Here is a 12,795-nt window from a genome sequence, read left to right as displayed (position 1 = left end):
AGGATTCCCAGCCTGGCTGGGAATATTCATGAGCATGTGAATCCATGCCAGACATATGCTGGAGAACAATAGTTACAGGTAACTTAAACCATCTTAAATGGGGAACTGAAATGTGAAATTAAGCATAACAAATGCATCTTAAATATCGAACTGAAGGAAAATATTAAATTGAACATAACATATGCATTTTGAATACTGAAATGAATGGAACCTTGAAGTCGGACATATTAAATACTGAATGCAATAAAACTTTATGGGCAAAGTACATATCCAAGGACAGCCTACGTGCCCATATGAAAGCAAACTACGCAGAAAGGGGTGCACGTTTGAAAGAGTGCCATTGCAAAGTGGGGTATGAAGAAAACCCCCGCAAAGTGAACTTTTATGAGTGAATGCAGTACGGCAAGGCCAACGACTGGCAAAAGGTGCAACACACGTGATGGCAGAACCAAGACATTGACAAGGAGAAGCCAGGGAAGTGTAAAATTGCACATAAAGCCAAGAGTCCAACAAAGAAGAATTAAGTGAAGGTGACTTGGTGCACAGGGGCAACTGCTGAAGAACCTGTGTGGGCTGCAGAGCCTAGGGAGCCTGGTTGCGCGACATGTGATGGGTTGACCGTGTGGTCTCACAACTGCGCCTAGACCAGTCAGCCCTAAATGAGCAAAATCAAAGACATTGTGAAACCAAACCAAGGAGAAGCATTGTAAGTGTACTGGTTCCCAGGATGGGTCAGGTTAACCTAGAGTTTTGTTACACGTTTGGAAAAGACTGAAACACGTATCAGTAGCAGAGTCTTGGGGGAAGGGAACTGTGACGAATCAACTTCCTGGCCACCAGTGGTCCTGGGATGAATATCAATTTCTAAACCATCAATCCACACCAAACCTCTAGTACACCAGAAGGGATCCGAATAGATTGGAATACAAGTGAATTATAAGATCTCCTTGTCCAATTTTGGTAACGTGGACGGAACGGCAAGCTTATCTCTGCAAGGTCGTGGATCGTTGGTTAGTTGCAACACAGCGAAAATACAATTATTACCCAATGATAAAAGGGACTGTCCAGTCAAGGTTGTATACAAATATCTACTTTATTATTACTACAACAGACAGTTCTAACACACTACAAATGCGACCCACCCTGTAAAGGAACACAGAGGACAGACCGTTTCAAGAAGGAAAGGGATGCACCCTGGATACTGACGGGAGGTAATTTGGTAAATTAATCAGTCTTACTTTCCAAGGTTACTTGGTTCCAGCACCAAGGGGGCAAAAGGGTTGTAACTGTCTCTAGGGGCCTTCAGAGAAGGACCAGGGGGGGCAGAACCACAATGTACCTGTTGCTGAAGAAGTTCTTGGTGCTCGACAGCGCCAAGGCAGATCCAGGGAGCTTTGCAGTGCTTGAGACAGAGTTAGTAGCGGGAGACAGCTGCGTGCATCAGGCCGCAGGCAGTTCGGAAAGCGAGGCTGGACGGACGTCTGCAGGCAGGCTGGCCGGCGTGGCAGCTCAGGGCCAAGAATCGTCTCTGTGCTGGTTGGCAGATCTGGAATGCTGGTCGAGGTGGCTCAGACGTCTTGGTGACTGCAGCATGACAATAGTCAGCGGTGCAGCCAGATGCAGTTCGAGGACTCGACTGTCTCAAAGATGGACGCTGGATGATGCTTGTATGGCACTCCTAGCATCTTCAAAGGGCTTGTGTTGTCCTTTCAAGGTGGACTGCCCAAAGCACAGGAGAGTGATTGCAGGCAACGGCCTTGTCCTTTGTCTAGATACTCTCTGGCACTTCCCACCTGGGAAGCTTGCTGGCAAAACCTAGCATGGCTCACCGTGTGCTGGCTGGGTACTGGTTCTGCAGCTGCTGGACGGGTCCTTGAGTCTGGTACCTCCCTCTATTCCCTGGGAGATGTTTAGGGGAGGGATCTTGCTTCCCTCTTGGAACTGCTGGCCTTCCTTCACTGGTAGAAGATGTAAGGTAGACCTGTACCTTCAGCTCGGGTCCAAATCAGATCTTCTTACTCCTTGCAAAGTCGTCCGATGATCTGGTAAGTTCAGCTCTCTTTTAAAGCCAAATGGGCCCCAGTGATTGGTGCAGGCTAAGCCTACCTTAATGAACCAATCCTGGCTCCCCACCAACAATCTTTTGTTATGCATGAGGTCAGGACCAGAGGGCTCTGCAACAGGACAGACAATGTGTGATTACATATACCAAAGTCCCACCCATCTTCCTGTCTGTTATAGATCAAAGTGTTTCTCTGGTTAACTGAGCCCTCTGTGACTCTTGATTAAAGCACAGGGTTCCCTTGAAGTTTGTGCTGGGCGCAGGCTTCCTGTCTCCCCCAAACCACATACTTCTCCCCTCTGAATGGGGTCTGCTCTGCAGGGACACATGTAGTTACTGCTGCACCCCCAGGCAGGCCATTCACTGCCTTTCATACGGAGAGGTGGGAACTAGCTTCAGGTTCACACATTGCATACTAAAGGGGTGTTATCCCCGCCTCTCCTGTTGTCTATTCCGGCAACCAGGCCCCTTCAGGCTTGCTTCAATTATCTCGTTAGTATGCGCTGCCAACAGCCGGAGGACAAACGGAATGCAGATCCATGGAGCCTTTGATATTTAAATTAGGCTGCCCCTGCTGGAGGAAGGTGTGCCTTCTCCTCCTTGAGATGCATTGATGTACCCGGGCTGTCGCATTCCGCCTGAATATGATGGCGCCTGTAGGCTGTCTCTTCCCGGAGTACATGCGACTATGCGTTTTGTGTTGAAAGCAGATGAAATGTGCGCGTGATGGCCTCTCACATTTCTCTGTGGTTAGTCACCCATCATTGATTTTCATTATTAAAAAATCAAAAAAAGCCCAGGCGAGCACACACTTCCCGTGCGGCTGGTCAAATTCCTCACAGGAACCCTGAGATTTGTGGAACTGCATGCGTCGTCTTGAGACTGGAGCCTCAAGACCTTTTTGCTTTTGAACTGTGTTGCTAGGAACTAGGGGGAAGGGGAACCCCGAGAATTATTTGGCACTATTTAGCCTTGAATGTGAGAAAGGTGTTCTTGAGACTTTTGTGGAACTTTTTGGAATTTGGGGAAGGGGAGCTGAAAGGAAGCTGGAAGAAGCTCAGAACCTGTGAGTTGAGCACCATTTCTTTTGTTATTGACATCTCTGAACATTGGTTAGCTTTAATTATGAGGGCAAGAATAGGTTTTGCACATAGACAGACTTTTAAGTTGAACTCTTTGACTCTGACTTTCCTTATTTTCGTTCAGGTTGGGAAATTCCTCCTCCGCATAGGGCAAATAGGCCTTCTACCATCCTGACATTTATGTTAATAAATGCTTTGTTTGAAATTTAAGTCTTGCTTCATGATGCCTTCACACCTCCCATTTTCTTCATCTTCACCCAAGACAGAAATTCTATTCTTTCTAAATTCCTCCTCCTATTCTCCCCTTCTATCCATCTCAGCTAACTTTATCTAGCTCCGCACAAAATCTTGGCTTCACTTTCGACCCCTCCTTGTCATTTTCCTCTCACATTCTTGCTGTTGTCTTTAAGTGTCTCTGACACTGCTCCTCCATATCTCTCCTCCCTCGTTTCCTGGTACCAACCATCACGCCCTCTCTGCTCCCAATCTCTGTTTATTTCTGTTTCTCGCCCTCCCTGTGCCCAATCACGCTTTCACTCCTTTTCCTTATTAGCCCCTACACTCTGGAAATATCTCCCTCAATGTGTTCTCTTGATTAATTTCCATTATTAGGCTCTCAATTGAAATCCCACTTGCTTTATTCTACTTAAAAAGATGTTATTTATTTCCCATAATTTTACTGTTGACTGACTTTGCATGTTTTTATCATTGTTTTAGTGCTTTGGTGTAACGCGCTATACAAGCAAAAATAAATAAAATCATTTTTATAACTTGTCACGCTGTTCCCATTGTCACAGGTCTACACTTTACACTAATGGCCATGTTCACTTCCCCAAAACAAAAGGCAGTTTTTTTGGCTTCATACATAGGCCACTTTCACAAAGATATTCATGGCGTTCACATAGGTCAGCAGGCAAGAATCATGCATAATCTATGTTTTGGATGTTAGTTTAAGAACGAATGCCCAAATGGGAAATGCAGTCCAGAGAATCATGTTGACGTACCTGTAGACAATCTGGAAAATGTACTGCTATTGGCCCTCTTTCGTTACCAGCACTGCCAAACCTCTGGCTCTGCTATGACAGTGTGGTGATTTCTGGCCAGCTTTATGTATTCATACTTATGGGTTGAGCTGTGTAAGAAATGTTTGGAACGATGGGTGTAGGACTGCTCAAAAGATGCCTTTATGGGTCTTTTCTTTTCCAAGCTCTGGTGGCCCAGTTTGATCTTCAGTCCCGAAGAAGCAGTGGGTTCTTAAAGTTAGTCAAAGAGGATGTACAGGATCAAGAGTAAGATTAAGGGAGGGATTGTAGATGAGTTATCCATGTAACCTCAAAACGTAATGTATCACAAGAGGTTACTGTGTCTGGAAAGCACATAACAGTAATTGACAAATCATTCACATAGACATGAAGCTACTGTCCTGACCTTGCCTTTTGCAAACCATTGTGATTTGAACCTGTGGACCAATTGCTTCAGAAGATTGAACCAGCAATACAACTCTCAGTGTGGATTAGGTTGTTAAAGAACACAGTACTGACACATGGTGTCCCTAATGACACGTGTTATCTGGTAACCTACATTCTCCAGCATGGGGTCTGGCATGGATTCACATGCTCATGAATATTCCCCGTCGTCGGGCTGGGAATCCTTGGTAAAGAAAAAATCAGTTTCAGTTTCGTTTCTGAACTGTCTTTCTCCTAATAAACAAACACTGGTCTCTGGGTCATACTGCCCCCAGCCAATGACTGCCCTCTACCTAAGCCCCTCCTCTGGCAGCCATCTTCAGATTGTTATTGCACGTTCAAGTGTTGGGAGTCCTCATGCTATAGCTCTCGAGCTTTTACTGCGTTTTGCAAGAGTTTAATCTAATTATTTCGGTCAATCGAGTCTCAAGCTCCACCGATTCCGACGGGGACCCGTTTCAGAATTTTCTACGCCCCTCAAGGGCAACGTTTTCGTCGAGTTTCGCTTCTTGGAGGATTCCGGAAGATCTTTGAGGCCTACTGCTTGTGGACATGGCCCAGGACAAAGGAAACACGACGCCTGGATCCAAGCTGTTCAGGAGCTGCCCTGGATGTAGATTGCAGAATGTCTTCAAGGATGATGAGCATTCCAGATGTCTCTACTGCCTTCACAAAGACAAAACGCACGTGAAGAAGGACTGTGCGTTTTGCAAGAACATGTTGGAACGGACCATGAAGGATAGGCGTATCCGGCTCACCAACTGGCTGGAAGGGAAGAGCCCAGCTGAAGGTGAGAAGAAGTAGTCGTCAGAGCGGTCTTCTAAGACCTTTGAGGGCGCCCCGGCGACAGGGTCCAACAAAAGGCAAAGCACTGCGAGTCTGCGGGCACCGGGAGCGCAGATCGGTCGGGCTCCTCGGCTGCCAGGCAGGGCACACTTTCACCGACGCCATCAGCCACGAGCCAACGCTCTGGCTCGGTGAAGAGGAAATTGGAGAACCCCGGGTAGGCTTCGGGAGAAGCCCAGGACGATCCCGACAGAGACAGCCGAGGGGGAGCGAGACGGTGACCCTCCCCGAGGTGAAGGCCTTGGGCGTGCCCAAAGTCGCAAAGGCCCTGATTCAACCGGCTAAGGCCTCTATCGAGGGAGTCATGGCGGCCCTGGCGAAGCCTGTGGAGGCGACCTCAGGGCCTAGTGTTTCCCTGCCACCGCGGAGGGAATCCTCTTTTCAGCCCATCGATAAGACCCCCCTGAAACCCTGGGTGGAAAAAGAGGGGTGGGGGGCGGTGGCCATCACGGACACAGAGTGCGCTTCTGAGGAGGAGCTGGCTGGAGTCGCAAAGATCCTCAACAAGAAGTTCGAGGAGGTCCGGTCCCACGGGAGGGATCCCGACATGGCGGACGAAGAAAGCAACGGCGGTGCCGACAAGGAGCCCATGGAGGCGGAGGATTCCACTCCCCAACCCTCACGCCTGTCGCAGCCGGTACCTGGCCCACAAGACAACTCGGGGGCAATCTTGATGGCGATCCAGGCCTAGTGTACGGAGATAAGGACGAGGTTGCCCTTACCCCCAACGGACGATCCAGCGGAGCCTGGACCGTTGGGAAGCCCTCCAAGCAAGCAGAGGAGAATTCATCCCCCCTCCCTTCCATCCTTCACAGCCCTCATCTCCTGATACGGGAACGGAGACGGCCACAACGGGGACGGATGACGACGACGGTGGTGACGACGGGATGGGCCTTCCATCACCACCTCCTTGGGCCTCCCCGCTCGATGAAATGGACTCCTTCCACGCCATGATCGCCAGGGCATCCGAACTCTTCCAGCTCTGCCCCATGGAACAGAAGAAGGAAGGTTTCCTTTATCAACGGCGTGAGGCCAAGAGGAAGACGGTCCTCTCGGTTCCATTACTTGACGACAGCTGGGACGAGGGGCTGTCGCTCCTGAAGAACCCGTCCACCACTCCTGCCAAGAGAGACCGGTACGAGAAGAAGAACCGGTGCCTGGATTCCACCCCCATGTGCCTTAGGGCAGAGCCAACCCCGGATTCAGTCGTCTCCGCGAAGGCCAAGAAGAAAGCGGTGGGGGCGACGGCTTCAACTTCGACCTCCCCGCCGGACGGCGAGGGTAAGAAACTGGACGCCATGGGATGGCGGGTCATCTCGTCGGCGGCAACGACTATTAAAGCGGCCAACCCCCTTGCGATTGTGGCCCGCTACGACAGAGAGCTGTGGTTTTAGATCGCTCCCCTGCTGGACTTCCTCCCGGACGACAACAGGGCTGAGGCCCTGGAGATCCTACAGGAAGGCGAGATGGCGTCGGACCACGCAATAACGGTGTCCACGGACATTGCTGACACCGGTTTGCACCAGATGGGCAACAGCGTTTGCCTTCGCCGGTGTGGTTGCCTCAAGGCAACCGATTTCCGCCAAGACATGCAGACCAGGGTTCTGGACATGCCTTTCGACGGGAACAACATGTTTGGCAGGACAGTGGACGAGTCACTGCAGGCCATTAAAGCCGACATGGAGACGGCTCGGGCCTTGGGTGTTCTTCAACAGCGGCGGCCGCCCTTTCGGAACATCTGAGTCAAGCAAGGTGCCTCCAAAGGATTTCGCGGCGGCTCCTCGACATACGGCCAGGCGGCCCGCTCATCGTCGCAGGAGGCCTACAGAGGACGCAGCAAATGAAGAGGATCTCGTCGCCAAGGAGGCCAAGGCGGCAAGGCCGCTGCAAGCAGGTCTGAACCGGCCGTAGCGTCGGGCCCCCACCTGAGCACCCCGGTGGGTGCTGGATGCCCTGGCCCGCGGGCACACTCTTGAGTTTCTAATGAAGTGTCCCCGCATTCCACCCGTGGAAAACCACGTCCCTCAACTGCTGCTGGATGTAAGGGCGATGCTGAAGAAAGGAGCCATCGAGCTCGTCCCAAAGAGGCTCCGGGGCTCCGGAGTGTACTCACGATACTTACTTGTAAGAAAGAAGACCGGCGGCTGGCGACCCATCCTGGACCTTCGTCGTCTGAACAAGTATATCAAGTCCCAGAAGTTCCAGATGGTCACCCTCCAGCACGTACTGGGACAGCTGGAGGAAAGCGACTTCCTATCGTCGCTGGACTTGGAGGATGCCTACTTTCACATCCCCATTCTAAAAGGACATCAAAAGTTATTGCGATTCGTAGTCCAAGGGCGACACTATCAGTTCAGAGCCCTTCCTTTCGGATTGAAGTCGGCGCTCAGGGTATTCAACAAGTGCCTTGCACCAGTGGCGGTGCGGCTGCGCCTGCAGAGGATCCACGTCTACCCCTACGTAGACGATTGGCTCATCCGAGCAAAGACAAGTGAACTCGCTGTCCTGCAGACAGTGAAGACCGTCCAACTACTGACGGGTCTGGGATTCTCGATCAACTTCCCGAAATCCCACTTGGTGCCGTCGCAAGTCGCCCTGTTCCTGGGAGCCAGGCTCGACACAGTGGCGCTATTGGCTTCTCCGTCGGAGGAAAGGACGAAGGCCATCCTGGGCAAGGTGCAACGGCTGTCGACCATGGACGTGGCCAGGGTGAGGTCCATCAAGTCCTTGCTTGGCATGATGTCCTTGTGCATCTACCTCATGCGCCTGTGCAGGCTACGGATGCGTCCACTGCAAGAGTTCCTTGGCGCCCGTTGGATGCAGGCGGCAGGCAGCTTCGAAGACAGGATCTCGCTCAACGAGAGCTTCCGCCAAGCGATCCGGTGATGGGGCACCCGCGCACATCTGGCGGTGGGCATGGACTTCCAGACCCTGGCGCATCAGGAGACAGTGATGACGGACACCTCCCTGGAGGGATGGGGAGCGCACACCGGAGATCTCCACGAAAGAGGCCTTTGGCTCCCCGAGGAGAGGTCACTACACATCAATGTCCTGGAACTCCGAGCCGTGTTCTGGGCACTCAGGTCGTTCCTTCCGCCCCTCAAGGGCAAGGTGGTAAGGATCTTCACCGACAACACCACCACGATGTTCTAAATCCGGAAGCAGGGAGGCAACAGATCCCTAGCCCTATCCAAGGAAGCCCAGGATCTGTGGCACTGGGCCGCCGCCCAAGGGATGTTTCTGGTACCCTTCCATCTGGCAGGAATAAAGAACGCCATCGCCGACTCGCTCAGCAGGGAGCTGCGCTCGTGCCACGAGTGGGAACTGCGTCAGGATCAAGTGGATCTACTTTTCCAAGGATGGGGCAATCCGCAGATCGACCTATTTGCAACAGCGACAAACACCAAGTGCTGGAGTTTTGCCAGCAGGTTCCCCCAGCTGGGGGAGCATGGCTGATGCCTTCTCATTCCCCTGGGACGGCCTGTTCCTGTATGCGTTCCCGCCGTTGCTGCTGCGACTCATCAATCAACTCAGACGGTCCCGGTGCAGGATGATGCGTGGTCGAGGCAGATCTGGTTCCCGGACCTTCTGGACATGTCTGCGTCCCCCCCCAGTCAAACTGCCGATGGACGCGGATCTCCTCGCCAGAGAAGGAGGTGCCATCCTCCACCACGACCCGGGGTCGCTGAACTTGCAGGTTTGGCTCCTGCAGCACTAGAGGTTGAAGGGTACGATATCCCGGCGGATTGCAAGGAGGTTCTTGTAAAGGCCAGGGCGTCTTTAACTCTCAAGTGCTATGGACACAAATGGAAGAGGTTCTCTGTCTGTTGCAGTGCACAGAAGATTAACCCTCTGCGCATTACGGCCCCTCAAGTGCTGCCGTACCTACTGTCGCTGGCCAAGGTGGGGCTAGCTCATGCCTCCATCAAGATACATCTAGCGGCGATTTCCCGCTACACCAGAAATCCGGGCGATTATCTCTGTGGTCCCATCGCCTGGTGAAGGAGTTTATGAAAGGACTGTTCCGATCATTCCCGCCGGTGAAGGCTCTGGGAGCTCAACGTGGTGCTGAGCAGGCTCATGGGGCTGCCATTCGAGCCTCTGCATTTGGCACCGTTGAAGTTCCTATTGTGGAAGACGGCGTTTCTTATGGCCATCACCTCCGCACGAGTGGGAGAGATCCAGGCCCTTTCCTGCAAACCACCCTACCTGACATTCCACGAGACGAAGGTGGTGCTGAGGACGCACCCCTCCTTCATGCCCAAGGTGCCGTCGGACTTCCATCTCAACGAGCCCTTGGTGTTACTTGTTTTCTTCCCGTTGCGTTCGTCGCCGGCGGAGAGGACGTTGCACTCACTAGATGTGGCTAGAGCGCTGAAGTTCTACGTGGACCGCACGAAGAGCCTGCGGAAGACATCACAGCTATTTTTGAACTTTGGACCTGTGAACCAAGGGAAGGCCCTCTCGAAGGCTTCCATTTCCAGTTGGCTCTCCGGCTGCATAATGCACTGTCACTCGTTGGCAAACCGACCGTTGCCCGGCCGTCAGAGCACATTCAACCAGAGCGATCGCTGCTACCATGGTGTTCCTGTCTGGTGTGCCCTTGCTGGACATCTGCAGAGCTGCTACGTGGAGGTCGACGCACACCTTCACGAGATTCTACTGCGTCGACCGGGATTCCAGGGAGGAGTCCAGAGTCGTCCAGGCAGTGCTGCGCAACCTGTTCGCCTGAAGGTGGGCCTGGTGAGGAAGAGATGCTTAATGTTGAGTTTATGTAAATGCTTAATGTTGAGCCTTTCCACCTCCTGTGGTTGAGCATGGGTGTACTGCTATGTATTATTGTATTCATGAGCATGTGAATCCATGCCAGACCCCATGCTGGAGAAGGAACAAGTTACTTACCTGTAACTGTTGTTCTCCAACTTGGGTCTGGCATGGATTCACATGTGAACCCTCCCCCCTACCCCTCTGCGGCTCTTCTCTTGGTCCTACTGCCACTTTACGTGCTACCAAATGTGAAGATGGCTGCAAGAGGAGGGGCTTGGGTAGAGGGCAGTCATTGTCTGGGGGCAGTATGACCCAGAGACCAGTGATTGGTTATTAGGAGAAAGACAGTTCAGATCTGAAACTGATTTTTTCTTTACCGAGGATTCCCACCCTGACGACGGGGAATATTCCTGAGCATGTGAATCCATGCCAGACCCATGCTGGAGAACAACAGTTAGAGGTAAGTAACTTGTTCATTGGTCTTATTCCTGGGATTTGAGGAACTTAAGGGACAGTATTTCGTGTTGTCGAATATATCCGGTAGATCAGTCCTGACTTCTAGCTGGCCCTGTGTATTAGGCAGTTAGCTTTAAACTTGATTTCAAAGCATTGGAAACGTATACATTTGTATGTTGCATGATTTTTATAGTGAAGACAAAATGTAAAAATAGTTATCCATGTGTAGTATGGTTGTTTCAGGTGATTTATACTGTTTTCTCTTTCATTTTCTTTTTTTTTTATTTACAGTTTCCTCCTTAAACCAAGTAACTCGGGAGATAGTTTACAGAGTGGCAACATTCCATTAACAGAGCCCCCTGAGCAAAAATCAGTAACTTGCCCCACAGCAAATGATTTGATAAGTTTGGTGGATTCCTCGAAGTCCAGTGACACGATTGCTGAAGAGTCCAGCTCCACACTTGATCAAAGGTGATAAGTTTGCCACACTTGATATTCATTTTTTTTTTTTAAAGTGACATAGTATGTAATATGCTTCTGGATGCTGTAGTGACACTTTACACAATTCACATCTGAGAATACCAGAGTGTAATTTGTAATCTGTGAATGAGCTGAGGAAATGGCTTGTTCATGCAGTATTTTTGTTTTGTTAAGGTGGATACTTTTATGTGCCCTTGAACCTGTGGTAATGTGAACATGTCTTGAAGGTGGGGGGGGGGGGGGTGGTTGGTCACTGCTCATGAAGAAGACAATAATTGAAAAGTTTTTTTGCTGGCTAGGGAACCAAAGTAAACCGCTAGGAGTCATTGGTGTAAAATTCCTGCTAAGCAAGAAGGATTTTTCAGCCAAGCTACCACTTTTCTTTTGTGCTGCCTAACTGAAAATGATTTCTCCTCACCCACCCCTAGACTCTCAGCGGTCGTTTCACTGCATTTTGGGAGGGCACATTTTGCCACATTTTTCTGACATTTTTAGGGGTGAAAAGGTAAGTAAAGGATCAGTGGTAGGAAAATAGGTTGTGTAATGGTGGCCGGTAGAACAGGGGCATGCAGGCCTGGCACCCCCAGAAAATGTGGCGAATAGTTCACTGTGGTAGGATATTGTAGTTCCTTAAATCACCTGATAAATGTTTATAATTCATTCATTAAACATATATAATGTAAAACTAAGACATGCTAATGAAGTGTTGCTATAATGTAAATGTCAATGTATGTTACATGTCTACTCTACCTCCTACTTTTCTTTTACTTCCACATTAACTCTGCATTTCTCTTGCATCTAAGTTTTAACATTTCTTAAATGAAAAGATACTGCACATTCAAGCATTTCTGCAAACCAGCAGGTTTACACAAATGTACCAATGTGGAATTAGAGTGCTTAATTACTAGAAACCCATGACCAGCTTTCTCATTCGTTACGATATCCTGTGAATGACTGGCCTACGACCAAGAAGCTCTTATTCATTTATTCTCACCTTTTGGTACAAATTATTGAATCACTTTTCAATACTTGCAATACTCTCAAGGCTTCAAAAAACCTTTTGTCATGCTATTCTCAATTAACCTTATTTGACTGTAAGAAACCTTTACATTTAAAGCGAATTTCAACCTACAGAATTTAATCAACATGTAAATTGCAAAGTAAAAGTTTCAACAACTCTTTCAGTCACAGTGTGAAAGCGCTATTTACCTTTATCATGTGTTAAGCTGTAAGTGTATTTACATATTTATTTATTCTTTGCTTGTTAGGCGCTTATACAATAAGAACATACTGTTTCAAAGCGCCCACAAGGCAGGGAGGGAGCAAGGGAGGGAAATACATTACAATACATTACAACACAATATTTAAGAGCAGTGGTGGGTTAGAGGGAAGGGACAAACCTACTATGCCTTGTGAGTATTCAGAACGTACAAGTGCAGCAAGGAAGGGGGAAGAGGGGGTAAGTGCTGGGGAGTCCGAGCTCATGGGTGAGCCACAGATAAAGTGCTAGTAATGTTGCATGCTACACGGACTGAGGCCGCGGGAGGTGTAAGTGTGAACCTCCAGAGCGGATGGTGTGCAGATGCAAGTGCTGTGGATAGACAGGAACTAGGCAGAATTGGTGGTCAGGGCCCTG

At 49.9% G+C, this 12,795-nt stretch overlaps 1 protein-coding gene across 4 annotated transcripts in view; it reads left to right on the top strand.

The window, feature by feature from the left end:
* DENND4C (DENN domain containing 4C) overlaps positions 1–12,795 on the top strand; it is a 2,555,958-nt gene that overhangs the window by 2,319,250 nt on the left and 223,913 nt on the right. For all 4 annotated transcript variants that reach the window (XM_069625964.1, XM_069625963.1, XM_069625962.1 and 1 more), the window contains one exon: positions 10,971–11,150. In XM_069625964.1, coding sequence (XP_069482065.1) covers positions 10,971–11,150 — 180 coding nt within the window. The remainder of the gene's footprint in view (positions 1–10,970; positions 11,151–12,795) is intronic.

Source organism: Ambystoma mexicanum, chromosome 6p (genome assembly GCF_040938575.1).
Source record: "Ambystoma mexicanum isolate Mex_15411 chromosome 6p, UKY_AmexF1_1, whole genome shotgun sequence".
NCBI lineage: Eukaryota > Metazoa > Chordata > Amphibia > Caudata > Ambystomatidae > Ambystoma > Ambystoma mexicanum.
The sequence above is the reverse complement of the archived record's forward strand: the minus strand, read 5'-3'. Positions and strand labels throughout refer to the sequence as shown.